This window comes from Schistocerca serialis, chromosome 11 (assembly GCF_023864345.2).
Source record: "Schistocerca serialis cubense isolate TAMUIC-IGC-003099 chromosome 11, iqSchSeri2.2, whole genome shotgun sequence".
Taxonomy (NCBI): Eukaryota; Metazoa; Arthropoda; class Insecta; order Orthoptera; family Acrididae; genus Schistocerca; species Schistocerca serialis.
Genome location: NC_064648.1, coordinates 32,088,046 through 32,101,878, shown reverse-complemented (window position 1 = coordinate 32,101,878; position 13,833 = coordinate 32,088,046). Strand labels below are relative to the sequence as shown.

The following is a 13,833-nucleotide window of genomic DNA, read 5'->3' as shown; positions in this document are numbered from 1 at the left end:
TTATCCTTTTTGGTGGTACTACCTCTGGATTGTTCAACATCTCACATTTTTTCTTGTGACCTGCACTTTGTAATCTGTTGCTTTTCATAGCCTGTAAAAATAATTAAATAATTAAAAAATGCAAATGAATTGAATTCAAACGTATATCAGTCGCCTACATTACATCACCACAAATAATGACACGTATAAAACATTTTAAAATAAATAAAAAATACAGATGAGAAAAGCTTTTAGTTCAATAATTTTTAATCACTATGGGTGATGACAATCTACTATCACACAGATGGGGTGTTCAGCAGCATACAGATACATAATAGCTACAGACATTACTAATGCTGGAGCAATCAAAAATGATGACCGACCATCACACACAGCCCCAATTTCTGTTAGAAAGGTTCTCTGCCTGCTTCTACCCTCTTGTTCCATTCACTTTTTGCTCATTTATCCTATCAGATCCCATTGATATTCTAGTTGGAAGATACATTCAGACCTTTTACATGTGTATAAATAGGAAATACATTTCTCCACACTGTGCATGTCCACACTCTTGCACCAAGCATGTAGCAGTCATGCATAAGATCATGTATTACCTGCCCTTTGCATGATTACAAATATTCACAGAGACCTGGAAGATCACTTTAAAAAACTGTAAGATCATTCAGTCATTTGATAAACTGATGCACTAGATAAATGAAACAAAATGTGAAGGCACAGTGATGTGGCAGGCTATTCATCCAGTAGAAATGTCATCGGTTATTTGAGAGATGAAAGAGGAATGAAGAGGTGGGAGAGTATCATGGTGAATTAATAACCACTACTCCACTACATCCAATACATCCATTTTGTCGCATTCATATCCTAACAAGTTGGTGCAGAGTGTAATTCTCATTTCAAGCTACTTTTATTATTTTAGGACTTCTTGTCATCAAACTCCATGTTATTTTGCTAATTAATGTACTATGCAACATGTATTCCATTACAAGAGTAAAAAATTTTGTGCATGTCCACATTTTGTTATGATTGTCAGCCAACGACATGCTTCTCCTTCCAGGGATCATTTTCTTGATTCAAAGCTTTATTTTATTCATAATATATAAAAACAATCTGTGAGTGTTCATGTTTCCCCCGACTGCCACATTGTTGTCGCTTCATTAGTTTACCTATAGTTTCCTGCTTCACCTGACATAATTTTAAGTTTCTTTGTGACTACATAATTTGAGTGTTTACTGGGTGGGACTGAATAATATTTTAACTGGGTGTTCTTTACGGTAGCTCCGAAATGCTGTATATTTACAATACAAGACTTCATGTCCACACTCTCTCTTTCTAGATCAAAAGTAGATAATACGTTAACAATTTGTGAAGTTTTGGGCTGACGCATGTTGCAGATACTTTCTGTTTAGTAAAACAGTAACCTTACAGTTAACATAATATGTGATTAATTAATTTGGATCAGAATAGAATTTATGTTTGTAGCATTCTTGAAACGTTCTTTTTGAACATGATAACATAGATAAACATAAGTGAGAACATAATTATCAACAGAATATTCAGCTACAACAGTCTGACAATATGGGTTATAGTTAAAGTAGTCATTTAGCCAAAGATGTTAAAGCATTTTCGTCCAGACAAAATTCTTACTACTGTTTTTTTCATAGGGAGGGAAAAATGTGTGCATCTGAGGTTCAACATCAACAGGGATGCAGGAAAATATGGAATACACATTCTTACAGGGTTAGGAATTCCCATCAGAGAGCCTCACTCCAGGCATATTCCAACTGGTAATTCCACCTGAGTGTACGAACAGTGTTTCCTCGGGAGAGAACTGGAAGGTACAGGAAAAGTTCAAAGCAGAGCCACTTGGAGCTGGTGATCAGCCAAGGCTACACATTGGAAATTATACCAAATGCAAAAACTGTCAACATACAGTGCACACCACTGGTCTGACAGATGTAACTAGCCTAATGACAGAAATGAGGAAGAGTGTCACACTCAGCATGGAGCCCTGAAGGACACTGTTCTCTTAAACCTGTGGGCTGCTGAGTGATATACGGACCCTGACAGGAACAAACCCACAAAAAGTCAATATGGAGCACCAAAACCCCCAGTTATGGACAGTAAGTAAAATGTGATGGTTTCAAGTGGTGTCATACAAATTACGTATGTAAAAAGAAGATTGCAATGAGGTGTTGGCTTTAAAAAAAAGAAAAGCCTTTCAGACTGATGTTTCCCATCTAATCAAATGGTCATTTGTGGATTGTCCTTTCCAGAAACTAAACTGACAGCCCCACAACGGAAAACCCAACTTAACCATCATGCTACAATCTTTTCAACCTATTTGCAGAGGATGTTGGTGAGGCTAACTGGCCAGTAGATGTTGATGGATGTGGGGTTTTATTTGGTTAGAATTGGGAAGTTCTCAGTCAGTGAAAGGTTGTTATATAATTCAGAGTGGTGAGGGTGAACAATAGGGATATATCTTCAACTTTCCCATTATGTAGTTAAGGTAGTTGAGTAAGAAGAGATCACAGATGCTGATACAGAATGGGTTGCAAGGTGTTCAGCAAGAACTGACACCAGTTGTTAATCATTGGAGGCCCAGAAGACTATGGCGCTTGGTCTGTACACACAATTTAGATATACATTCCCAAGGTGCAGACATGGTGCTCCCAGCATTCCTCCTTACTGTCCTTAATTAGACTGTGAGGCTTGTGTGCAGTCACTTCAAACTGATGTGTGTGTAAGCGTAGGCTTCCGCGGCCGTTGTCTTCTTCAATAAAATTCTTCAGGGTATCAGACCGCATCGTCATAATTTTAAAATGCGCCAACTACCTAGCGAAAGAACTGGCACCTAGGCTCCGACACCTAGTGCATCAAACAGAGTCCTACGTTAAGGATTCCACTCACTTCGTGTCTCTCCTAAAGGAAATGCGTGTTACGGACCAAGATCTGATGGTTAGCTTCGACGTCAAATCCCTGTTCATGAATGTCCCAGTGTCAGATACTGTGAACATCCTAGAAGAACGCGTGGCACCTGATGTATGTGAGCTTGTGCGCCACTGTCTGACGACCACCTATTTCAGGTGGAGAGGTCAATTTTATGAACAAACTGATGGTGTAGCTATGGGCTCACCACTATCGCCTATCGCAGCAGAAATTTTCATGGAGGCATTTGAGGAAACAGCTCTCCAGTCCGCACCATTACGTCCAAATTGTTGGCTTCGCTATGTCGATGATACTTTCGTCATCTGGCCCCACGGAGAAGAGGAGTTACAGAACTTCCACAAGCACCTTAACCAACAGCATAGAAAAATCCAGTTTACAATGGAAACAGAGAAGAATGGGGTGCTGCCTTTTCTCGACGTGGAAGTTTATCGAAAACCTGATGGTAAACTTGGCCACAAAGTGTACAGGAAACCAACCAATACGGACAGGTACCTTCACGCCTCCTCCCACCATCACCCCACGCAGAAGAAGTCCGCCCTGCACACGCTAACGAAGAGAGCGTACAGGATAAGCGACGAAGAACATCTGAAGACAGAACTTGAACACCTCAGGTCCATCTTCGGAACTAATGGCTATGGGAAGCAGATGATAGACAGCACCATGTCGACAAGGGAGAAGACTAATAGGGAAGAGGAGAAGGAGGCACAGAGCATTGCTGTGTTACCATATGTACAAGGGGTCACCGAACGTATTGGCAAAATACTACGAAAAGCCGACATCAGACCAATTTTCTGAAGCAGAAACAAAATATCAGACATGCTCGGTTCTACCAAGGATGCAGTTGACAAACTACACACAGCTGGCGTGTATGAAATTGGTTGTGCGTGTGGATTAGTCTACATAGGTGAGACGGGACGTCCGATCAGCACTAGGCTCTCGGAACATGAAAGATATATCCGCCTGAAACAACACACTAAGTCAGCAGTGGCGGAACACCGAGACGAGTGCGGGAAACCAATATTTTTTCAAGAAGCCCGCGTCCTGGCGAAACAGCTTCTCACTTTCAAAAGAAAGATTAGAGAGGCGATAGAAATAGCCAAAAGACCCGCCAACATGAATAGAGAGGACGGGTACAAGCTTCCGAGGTCTTGGCTGCCTGCAATAGCAGGGCTACAGAGCGGCGGCAGAGCCGAGGCGGCCCATGCGGACACGCGGAGAGCCACAGTAGTGGTCGCGAGCACACAGAGCAATGGCACGCCGCAGCCGGCTTCTGGACAGCATGGAAACAGTGTGACGTCACAGCCATCACCTGTTCGCTATTCGTCCGTCTCCTCCAATGGGGTGGATTAATATAAAGACCAATAGAAAACATCTATTTCAGCCAATAACAGATAATAAAGGAAACACCAATAAAGCATACCTTTCACCCCTCCTCCTCCTCCTAGTACAGCCAATCAAGTAACGACACGGTTTTCTCGTGCAGCTATTTAAGGAATCCAAGTGTGTTCATTTAGCAGTTAACGTAAGGCCCTGAGGAAGGCTAGCTGCAACGCTGGCCGAAACGTTGGCGCATTTTAAAATTATGATGAGTGTGGTCTCTGAATGATGTCACTTCAGACACGCAGTGCCCTTAAATGATCCTGAATTGTTGCTGCAGTGTCTTTGGTCAACCACTGCACTGCCCGTTGGCAGTAATGGCCTGTGGAAATGGGAATAACAGTTCTTGGAAAGCAGACGATTGGTTAGGACACGTCACACAGAACATCATTGATGTTATCTGACAGAGAGGGCATGAAGTGGTAGCAGAAGTATACAAGTGCCAGTTGACCGTTCGAAGAGCTCAAAATGGTACATGATCTGTTACACTGACAAAGAAGTATCAGGAACATTGGAAAGTGGTCACTACCATAAAAATCATTGTGTAGTGACCACTGCAGTGAACCCATGAGATTGGGGGAGAAGTCTGGACTAGAGCTATTCAATTAGAAGGTCCCTACCAGACAACATGGTACTTCACTATGAGGGGAGAGGTGGTGGTGGTGGTGGTGGTGGTGGTGGTGGTGGTGGTGGTGTGGAGGGGGGGGGGGGGGAGCACTTAAATCCCAACACAGGAGAAAAATGGGAGGGGGAGGGAGAGGAGTTTGCATTTGTGTTGCTGTTGCATCCAGTGTGGATGCAAACAGGTACAAGCATTATGGTTGAGTGGTGCAAAATGCACAAACAAAGGTAGGGATTGGTCAGTGGTCAGACATTGGAGAGTTGTTGTGGTAGATGCACATGTGTGAACACAAGAGAGAGCCATTCTGTGTAATGGTCTCTATAGCACTTATTTAAATGTTAGTGGTGTCAAGACTGAAGATAGCTGGGTTGGATCATAGGAAAAACTGTCTCAGTTATGTAAATAGTTGAATTTCAGGAATGTCTGACTGAACTGATGGTAAATTGGCATGCTCCTGACCAATGTTTAACAGTGTAGAAATGCACAGAGGAGTGCATTAACAATGGCTACCAGTATAGAGACATGAAGACATCATCCTGCCATCATGGCATCTCAACTTGTAACAAAAGAAAGCAAGTTATGAGACTTTAGTTAATAATTTTTATAATCTGAAAATTATTTCAAATCTATGCAGAATACCACCAGCCGATAATTTCAATTTGTGATCAATTTAGTAGAAATATGGAACTAGTTATTGGAATTCTTGTAAAGTTATTTTGCCTTAAGCAGCATTCCTCTTTCCTAAAGAAAATTGAATTTAAATATCAGTATTACTATTCAAGTTTATTTGTAGCACAGTATCAAGAAAAAACTTGTCGTCTTATCCAGTGTCACGTTATGATGTTGTATGCTCCTTTAGAGCAACAGTATTAGCGCAAAGACAATATGGTCACCTGTTTATAGGTCATTTGTTTAAAATTATCTGTCACTGAATTACAAAAGTTCTTGCAAAGAATTATTTATTTAAAGTAAAAATCAATTCAGTTCATTTCAGTCAACAATATTATTCCATTAGTAGCAAGTGTGCTAAGAATATTAAAATTTCAGTTCTGAGTTAGCAGAGAAATAAAATTTAATTCTTACAGGTAACTTTTCAGTCAGACAAGTCAGTGAAGTCATCTAAAGTTGTTAAAATTAATCCAAACAGGGAACAAAAAATCCTCTAGAGCTGGCAACCGATCTTCATTGAATTAGTTAGTCCTCCACACGGGATAACTCTTGGTAAGTGATCAATGCTCTCGTCAGAATTTGCTTTGGCGGACTGCTGTTATGGCCACCAACTGGGATTCTAAATCAATAGGAAGTGTGACTGTGTATGAAATGTAAGGCCGTGTTTTACCTAGGATTGTTTATTGTTTAGTAATTGTGTTTGATAACAGGTGAACATTGTGTGTAGTGTTTCACTAATGCTAAACTGAGTGAAGTGACAGCATAATAGTTCATAGAAAATACAGAATAGGGCAGGCAGCCAACAGTTATGTGAACAAATGCCACGTGACCAGTCATGGCACCAAAAAATTTCCAAAAACGCTGGTGCAGAAGTAGTACATGGCTGCCAATTCCAGCAAAGTTACCACAGTAAAATTTGAATTATTCACTAAATTTTGTCAATGTGAGTGATAAAGTCAAGTGGTGACATTAGGGATAAAGAGAGTCAGTTGTACTTGAGATTGAAACTGAACTAACATCTCTTACATTGTAGATGGAAGTGACATCAGAATAACAATGCACAAGCAATGTGATTTGGGTTTGTCATTCAGGTTTCAACTCCCTACACCCCAAATTTTATTATATTACCAAATAATTTTTATATTGTTGCACCTGTTGACTGCGTGACAGGATTTTTAAAATTTGTGCATTGCTGCAGTAAAATGGAAATTTATATAACCTTCAGTTTTGCAATTTTAGCATTGTAAAACAGATACCAAAATTGGTAAGTCCATGCGATAACCTGTATAATAATGGGAAACCTAACATTTAGAACAATTAAGCAGTTTGTACTTCACTGCATGAAAATTTTAGACAAGCACAAATGAGAGCAGCACAAGATGATGTCAGGTCCTAATGTACCAGACGAGGCATTGCCTTTCTATCACAAGACATCAGAAGACAGGGTAAGACAGAACAACAATTTAGAAGACAGTTCTTGCATGGTGTTACTGGCAGTGAAAACAGTTTTTTTTTGTTAGTGGATGTAATTATACATGTGGATTAGACAATCCATTAAGAAGATTTACGCTGATTATAAAAATGGAACAGTACTTTGGTCAAGTAAAAATTAAAACTGAACCGTATGTGAAGGTGGAGGGGATGCAAATGGATATCGGTGTTGATTTAGTGATTTGTTAAACCATATAGTGATTCAAATAGCGATATGGGTACATGTATTCTTTGCTTAGAATGCAAATTGATATCGGTGTTGATTTAGTGATTTGTTAAACAATATAGTGATTCAAATAGCGATATGGGTACATGTATTACCACCAATATGAACAATGTGGGTGTAGGTTTCAAAAACAATGCAAAGCAGCTGGAAACTAACATGAACACTACTATGATGCAGTTAGAGTGTAAAATAAATACTAGCCTGGATTCAAAATTGACACAAAAGGAAACAAAGATGACTAAACTGAAAGACAAAATTGATATTCAAGTGAAAACCAAGTATATCAAAACAGGGCCCGTGATATCAAAACAGGGCCCATGATATTCGATTTGGACTGAAATCTTTCAGGCAAGATTGACACAAATTTTGCAATTTTCACTGCATAAAGCCAATGCATCACTGACGTAAGCAAACTGGTAAACAATATGAAGGCTGATGTAACTAAAATTCAGACCAAAATTGCCAATATCAAAGAAAGATTTGATTTGGAAACTTAGAGAGTAGAAGGAGAGGTAGAACTTCTTATAGAAGGACAGCTGCAAGTTATTGAACCCACAGTTAGGACTCAAATTTCAGACAAAACACAAGCAAGACAGGAAGCATTATGCAACACAATGAAGAGTGTACTAGTGGACATGGGTTCTTGCATTCAACAGCAAGAATCCACAACAATTCATACTGAGATGGAATTGGTACATTTGCAGGTACAGAATCAGACACCAAGTAGTTACATACCATTTGTAACAAAGAATTCTGGGATTTTAAGTAGAGAGAGTAAATTTTGGCCCTCAGAAAAAACAGGGAGGTTGTCATCCTACCGACTTCATCAAAAACTGTACGTGTTACCCACAATTTCAGACAAAGAAAGGATAAATTTTGTAATTAATTTGTCAGCAGGAAATGCTAAGTGATGGGGACTGAATTTGGATGTGGAGAATTTGCCATTCTCTGATTTTTTGAGAGTAAGTTTCTGGTTCTGAGCACTATGGGACTCAACTGCTGAGGTCATTAGTCCCCTAGAACTTGGAACTAGTTAAACCTAACTAACCTAAAGACATCACAAACATCCATGCCCAAGGCACGATTCGAACCTGCAACCGTAGCGGTCTTGCGGTTCCAAACTGCAGCGCCTTTAACCGCACGGCCACTTCGGCCGGCAGTAAGTTTCTGGAAGAGTTTTAGTCTGTCCAGAAACAAGACCAATTGTGGTGAGAGTTTATCATCGCCAGAATGCCAAAACATGGATGTGGATCCATGAAGGAATATTGTGAATCACAGTTTAAGAGCTTGGAGTATTTAAAAAGCAGAAGGTCTGAATCTGAGATAGCTTGAGAACTCGAGAAGAAGCTGCCAGATGATTCCAAGACATACGTAGGATGTAACAAACATAATTTTGAAGACTTTCTGGAAAAGTGGAGAGTGAAAATATAGAGTGCAAAACTTGCAATCAAAGAAGATTCAGGAACCACAATGTCCCTGAACGAGCTAACAGCAATCAGTCACAAACAAATATGACGAGAGGAACAGTTAGAGAAGGCTGAGGAGGTTATCACCAGGAAGGGGAAACTTAACTGGTAACAGGGTGCAAGACGAACTAGAAAATTAAGATCTGCATAGATATTAGTTAACAAGTCGATGAATTGTGGTGAGGATAAATCGTGAAGGAAGAGGAAGGCAGTAAGGGGAAGGATGATGCTGACATGCATGCATATTAAGAGATTATCTCTTTCGCTCAATACGCTCAACAGCTGGAGAATCAGCCTGCTAAGAATCCGGCAACTCCCATAGAAGAGACTAATTCTGACCCAAACCTGCAAGTAATAGAGAGTCATGTCAATTTCAATAGGTAATAGTGATAGCAGTCACGCATAACCAAGAAAACAAGAGATGTGACAGCAAAAAAGATGAGATATTTGAAACTTTTAGAATTTATACAACTGACAGTACTATCGTAGACATCCTACATAGATTAGAAAATTTGCAAGAAAACAAGGAAGATTTGAGCAGCTGCAATGAGGAGGTCATTTTTCCTGACAAACAAGTCGATGGAATTGATTTAAACCTGTGCAAACTGTTCAGAGAACAGATGGGGCCAGAAGAACAAAAAATAGGTCAACATCAGCATCATAAGACAGCATATTTTAAGACTAGCAAGATATGTATGATTCTGATGAATTGTAAATAGAGAAAGATGAACAACTGGAAGATATATACACTCTAACAGTAAAATTTGTAGTGTCACTTTGAGCTAAAGAAAATAAAACCAAAATCTATCAGGAAAACAATGAAGATGTAGTAAGCGAGGAAGTTTCCATAACCATGGCAAATGGGCATAACCAAAATGACACTGTAGAAGAGGATGCAGTCTCAGAATTTGTAGGCGTTGAGCTATGAGAGAAAGTAGAGCAGGATGGTTGAAATGGAGAATGAAACCTCCAGACAATAGTTTCACTATAAAGATGTGTCAGATATCACGGCAAGACCTTGCAGTTGAAAGGATTTATTATGGGAAAATGAAGAAGACTGGAGGGAGGACACTAGGGTGCAAAACCATCATTCCCATTAAAGTACATGGACAGGAAATGTTTGTACTTTTGGATACAGGAGTGCAAATAACTACTGTTTCAAATGCTTTTTTTGAAATAACCAGGCACAAACTGGAAATTAAAAATATGCCAGTGGTAGGTGTTAAGGTTACAGATACCACAGGAGAGAGTGGCAAACTTATAAAGTACCTAGTATTATTAGACTTTCAGATATAGAGAGATATAGATGCGGGCTGAGCTGGCGACCCTTCACTCACAGCTTCAGGATGCGTTGGCATCTGTCACACAGCTTCAGGCTGCCAAGGGGTGTCACTGTAGTAGGGGATCAGCCGCGGGGATGTCAAGCATGTCCCACGTGTCCTCTGATCGGTCCACTGCTGTGACCCCCCCCCCCTCCCCGGGTACAGCCTGCACTGAGGTTGACCCCTCACCCGTGGTCAAGTGAGAGATCATTCCTAAGTCTGGCAGGCAGTGAAAAACTTTCCATGGGGCCGATCGTAGGGGCTCCCTGGTTCATTTGACGAACAGGTTTCGAGCGTTATCTGTGGCTGACGATGTCTCTGAGCCAGTTGCAGTCATCCACCCAATTCCAGAGGAAGCTTCTTGGCCCGCAAGGTCTGGGCATTCACAGAGGGTGGGTTTGCTGGTAGTTGGGAGCACCAATGTTAGGCGCATAATGGGGACCCTTACAAACATGGCTGCCAAGGAGGGGAAGGAAGCCAGTGTGCACTCTATGTGCATTCCGGGGGGAGTCATTCCAAATGTGGAAAGGGTGCTTCTGGATGCCATGAAGATCATAGAGTGCAGCCAACTGCAGGTGGTGGCTCATGTCGGTACCAATGATGTTTGTTGCTTTGGATCAGAGCAGATTCTGTCTGGTTTCGGGTGTTGCTGATGTTGTTGTTGTGGCCTTCAGTCCTGAGACTGGTTTGATGCAGCTCTCCATGCTACTCTATCCTGTGCAAGCTTCATCATCTCCCAGTACCTACTGCAACCTACATCCTTCTGAATCTGCTTAGTGTATTCATCTCTTGGTCTCCCTCTACGATTTTTACCCTCCACGCTGCCCTCGAATGCTAAATTTGTGATCCCTTGATGCCTCAAAACGTGTCCTACCAACCGATCCCTTCTGCTAGTCAAGCTGTGCCACAAACTTCTCTTCTCCCCAATCCTATTCAATACCTCCTCATTAGTTACGTGATCTACCCACCTTATCTTCAGCATTCTTCTGTAGCACCACATTTCGAAAGCTTCTATTCTCTTGTTGTCCAAACTAGTTATCGTCCATGTTTCACTTCCATACATGGCTACACTCCATACAAATACTTTCAGAAACGACTTCCTGACACTTAAATCTATACTCGATGTTAACAAATTTCTCTTCTTCAGAAACGATTTCCTTGCCATTGCCAGTCTACATTTTATATCCTCTCTACTTCGACCATCATCAGTTATTTTACTCCCTAAATAGCAAAACTCCTCTACTACTTTAAGTGTCTCATTTCCTAATCTAATTCCCTCAGTATCACCCGATTTAATTTGACTACATTCCATTATCCTTGTTTTGCTTTTGTTGATGTTCATTTTATATCCTCCTTTCAAGACACTGTCCATTCCGTTCAACTGCTCTTCCAAGTCCTTTGCTGTCTCTGACAGAATTACAATGTCATCGGCGAACCTCAAAGTTTTTACTTCTTCTCCATGAATTTTAATACCTACTCCGAATTTTTCTTTTGTTTCCTTTACTGCTTGCTCAATATACAGATTGAATAACATCGGGGAGAGGCTACAACCCTGTCTCACTCCTTTCCCAACCACTGCTTCCCTTTCATGCCACTCGACTCTTATAACTGCCATCTGGTTTCTGTGCAAATTGTAAATAGCCTTTCGCTCCCTGTATTTTACCCTTGCCACCTTCAGAATTTGAAAGAGAGTATTCCAGTTAACATTGTCAAAAGCTTTCTCTAAGTCTACAAATGCTAGAAACATAGGTTTGCCTTTCCTTAATCTTTCTTCTAAGATAAGTGTTCCAACATTTCTATGGAATCCACACTGATCTTCCCCGAGGTCTGCTTCTACCAGTTTTTCCATTCGTCTGTAAAGAATTCACGTTAGTATTTTGCAGCTGTGACTTATTAAACTGATAGTTCGGTAATTTTCACATCTGTCAACACCTGCTTTCTTTGGGATTGGAATTATTATATTCTTCTTGAAGTCTGAGGGTATTTCGCTTGTCTCATACATCTTGCTCACCAGATGGTAGAGTTTTGTCATGACTGGCTCTCCCAAGGCTATCAGTAGTTCTAATGGAATGTTGTCTACTCCTGGGGCCTTGTTTCGACTCAGGTCTTTCAGTGCTCTGTCAAACTCTTCACGCAGTATCTTATCTCCCATTTCGTCTTCATCTACATCCTCTTCCATTTCCATAATATTGTCCTCAAGTACATCGCCCTTGTATAAACCCTCTATATACTCCTTCCACCTTTCTGCCTTCCCTTCTTTGCTTAGAACTGGGTTGCCATCTGAGCTCTTGATATTCATACAAGTGGTTCTCTTTTCTCCAAAGATCTCTTTAATTTTTCTGTAGGCAGTATCTATCTTACCCCTAGAGAGACAAGCCTCTACATCCTTACATTTGTCCTCTAGCCATCCCTGCTTAGCCATTTTGCACTTCCTGTCAATCTCATTTTTGAGACGTTTGTATTCCTTTTTGCCTGCTTCATTTACTGCATTCTTATATTTTCTCCTTTCATCAATTAAATTCAATATTTCTTCTGTTACCCAAGGATTTCTACTAGCCCTCGTCTTTTTACCTACTTGATCCTCTGCTGCCTTCACTACTTCATCCCTGAAAGCTACCCATTCTTCTTCTACTGTATTTCTTTCCCCCATTCCTGTCAATTGTTCCCTTATGCTCTCCCTGAAACTCTCTACAACCTCTGGTTCTTTCAGTTTATCCAGGTCCCATCTCCTTAAATTCCCATCTTTTTCCAGCTTCTTCAGTTTTAATCTACAGTTCATAACCAATAGATTGTGATCAGAATCCACATCTGCCCCTGGAAATGTCCTACAATTTAAAACCTGGTTCCTAAATCTCTGTCTTACCATTATATATTCTATCTGATACCTTTTAGTATCTCCAGGATTCTTCCATGTATACAACCTTCTTTTATGATTCTTGAACCAAGTGTTAGCTATGATTAAGTTATGCTCTGTGCAAAATTCTACCAGACGGCTTCCTCTTTCATTTCTTACCCCCAATCCATATTCACCTACTATGTTTCCTTCTCTCCCTTTTCCTACTGATGAATTCCAGTCACCCATGACTATTAATTTTCGTCTCCTTTCACTACCTGAATAATTTCTTTTATCTCGTCATACATTTCATCTATTTCTTCATCATCTGCAGAGCTAGTTGGCATATAAACTTGTACTACTGTAGTAGGCATGGGTTTTGTGTCTATCTTGGCCACAATAATGCGTTCACTATGCTGTTTGTAGTGGCTAACCCGCCCTCCTATTTTTTTTTATTCATTATTAAACCTACTCCTGCATTACCCCTATTTGATTTTGTATTTATAACCCTGTTATCACCTGACCAAAAGTCTTGTTCCTCCTGCCACCGAACTTCACTAATTCCCACTATATCTAACTTTAACCTATCCATTTCCCTTTTTAAATTTTCTAACCTACCTGCCCGATTAAGTGATCTGACATTCCACGCTCCGATCCGTAGAACGCCAGTTTTTTTCTCCTGATAATGACGTCCTCTTGGTTTCGGGTGACTAGCGGAAATGGTAAAGACTGCCAGTCTTGCTTCCAAGGTTCAGGCAGAGCTCATGATCTGCAGCATCGTCGATAGAACTGAGTGTGGTACTTTGATGCAGAGCTGAGTGGAGGATCTGGATCAGAGGCTCAGGCGGTTCTGTGACCATGTAGGCTTGACTTGCGCCATT

The 13,833-nt window shown here is 40.6% G+C and overlaps 1 protein-coding gene across 1 annotated transcript in view; it reads right to left on the bottom strand.

Annotated features, from left to right (window-relative positions):
* Nucleotides 1-41: 41 nt before the first annotated feature.
* Nucleotides 42-13,833, bottom strand: part of LOC126427150 (uncharacterized) — a 70,155-nt gene continuing 56,363 nt past the window's right edge. The window contains exon 4 of the mRNA XM_050089376.1: nt 42-91. Within this exon, the coding sequence (XP_049945333.1) occupies nt 42-91 (50 nt within the window). The remainder of the gene's footprint in view (nt 92-13,833) is intronic.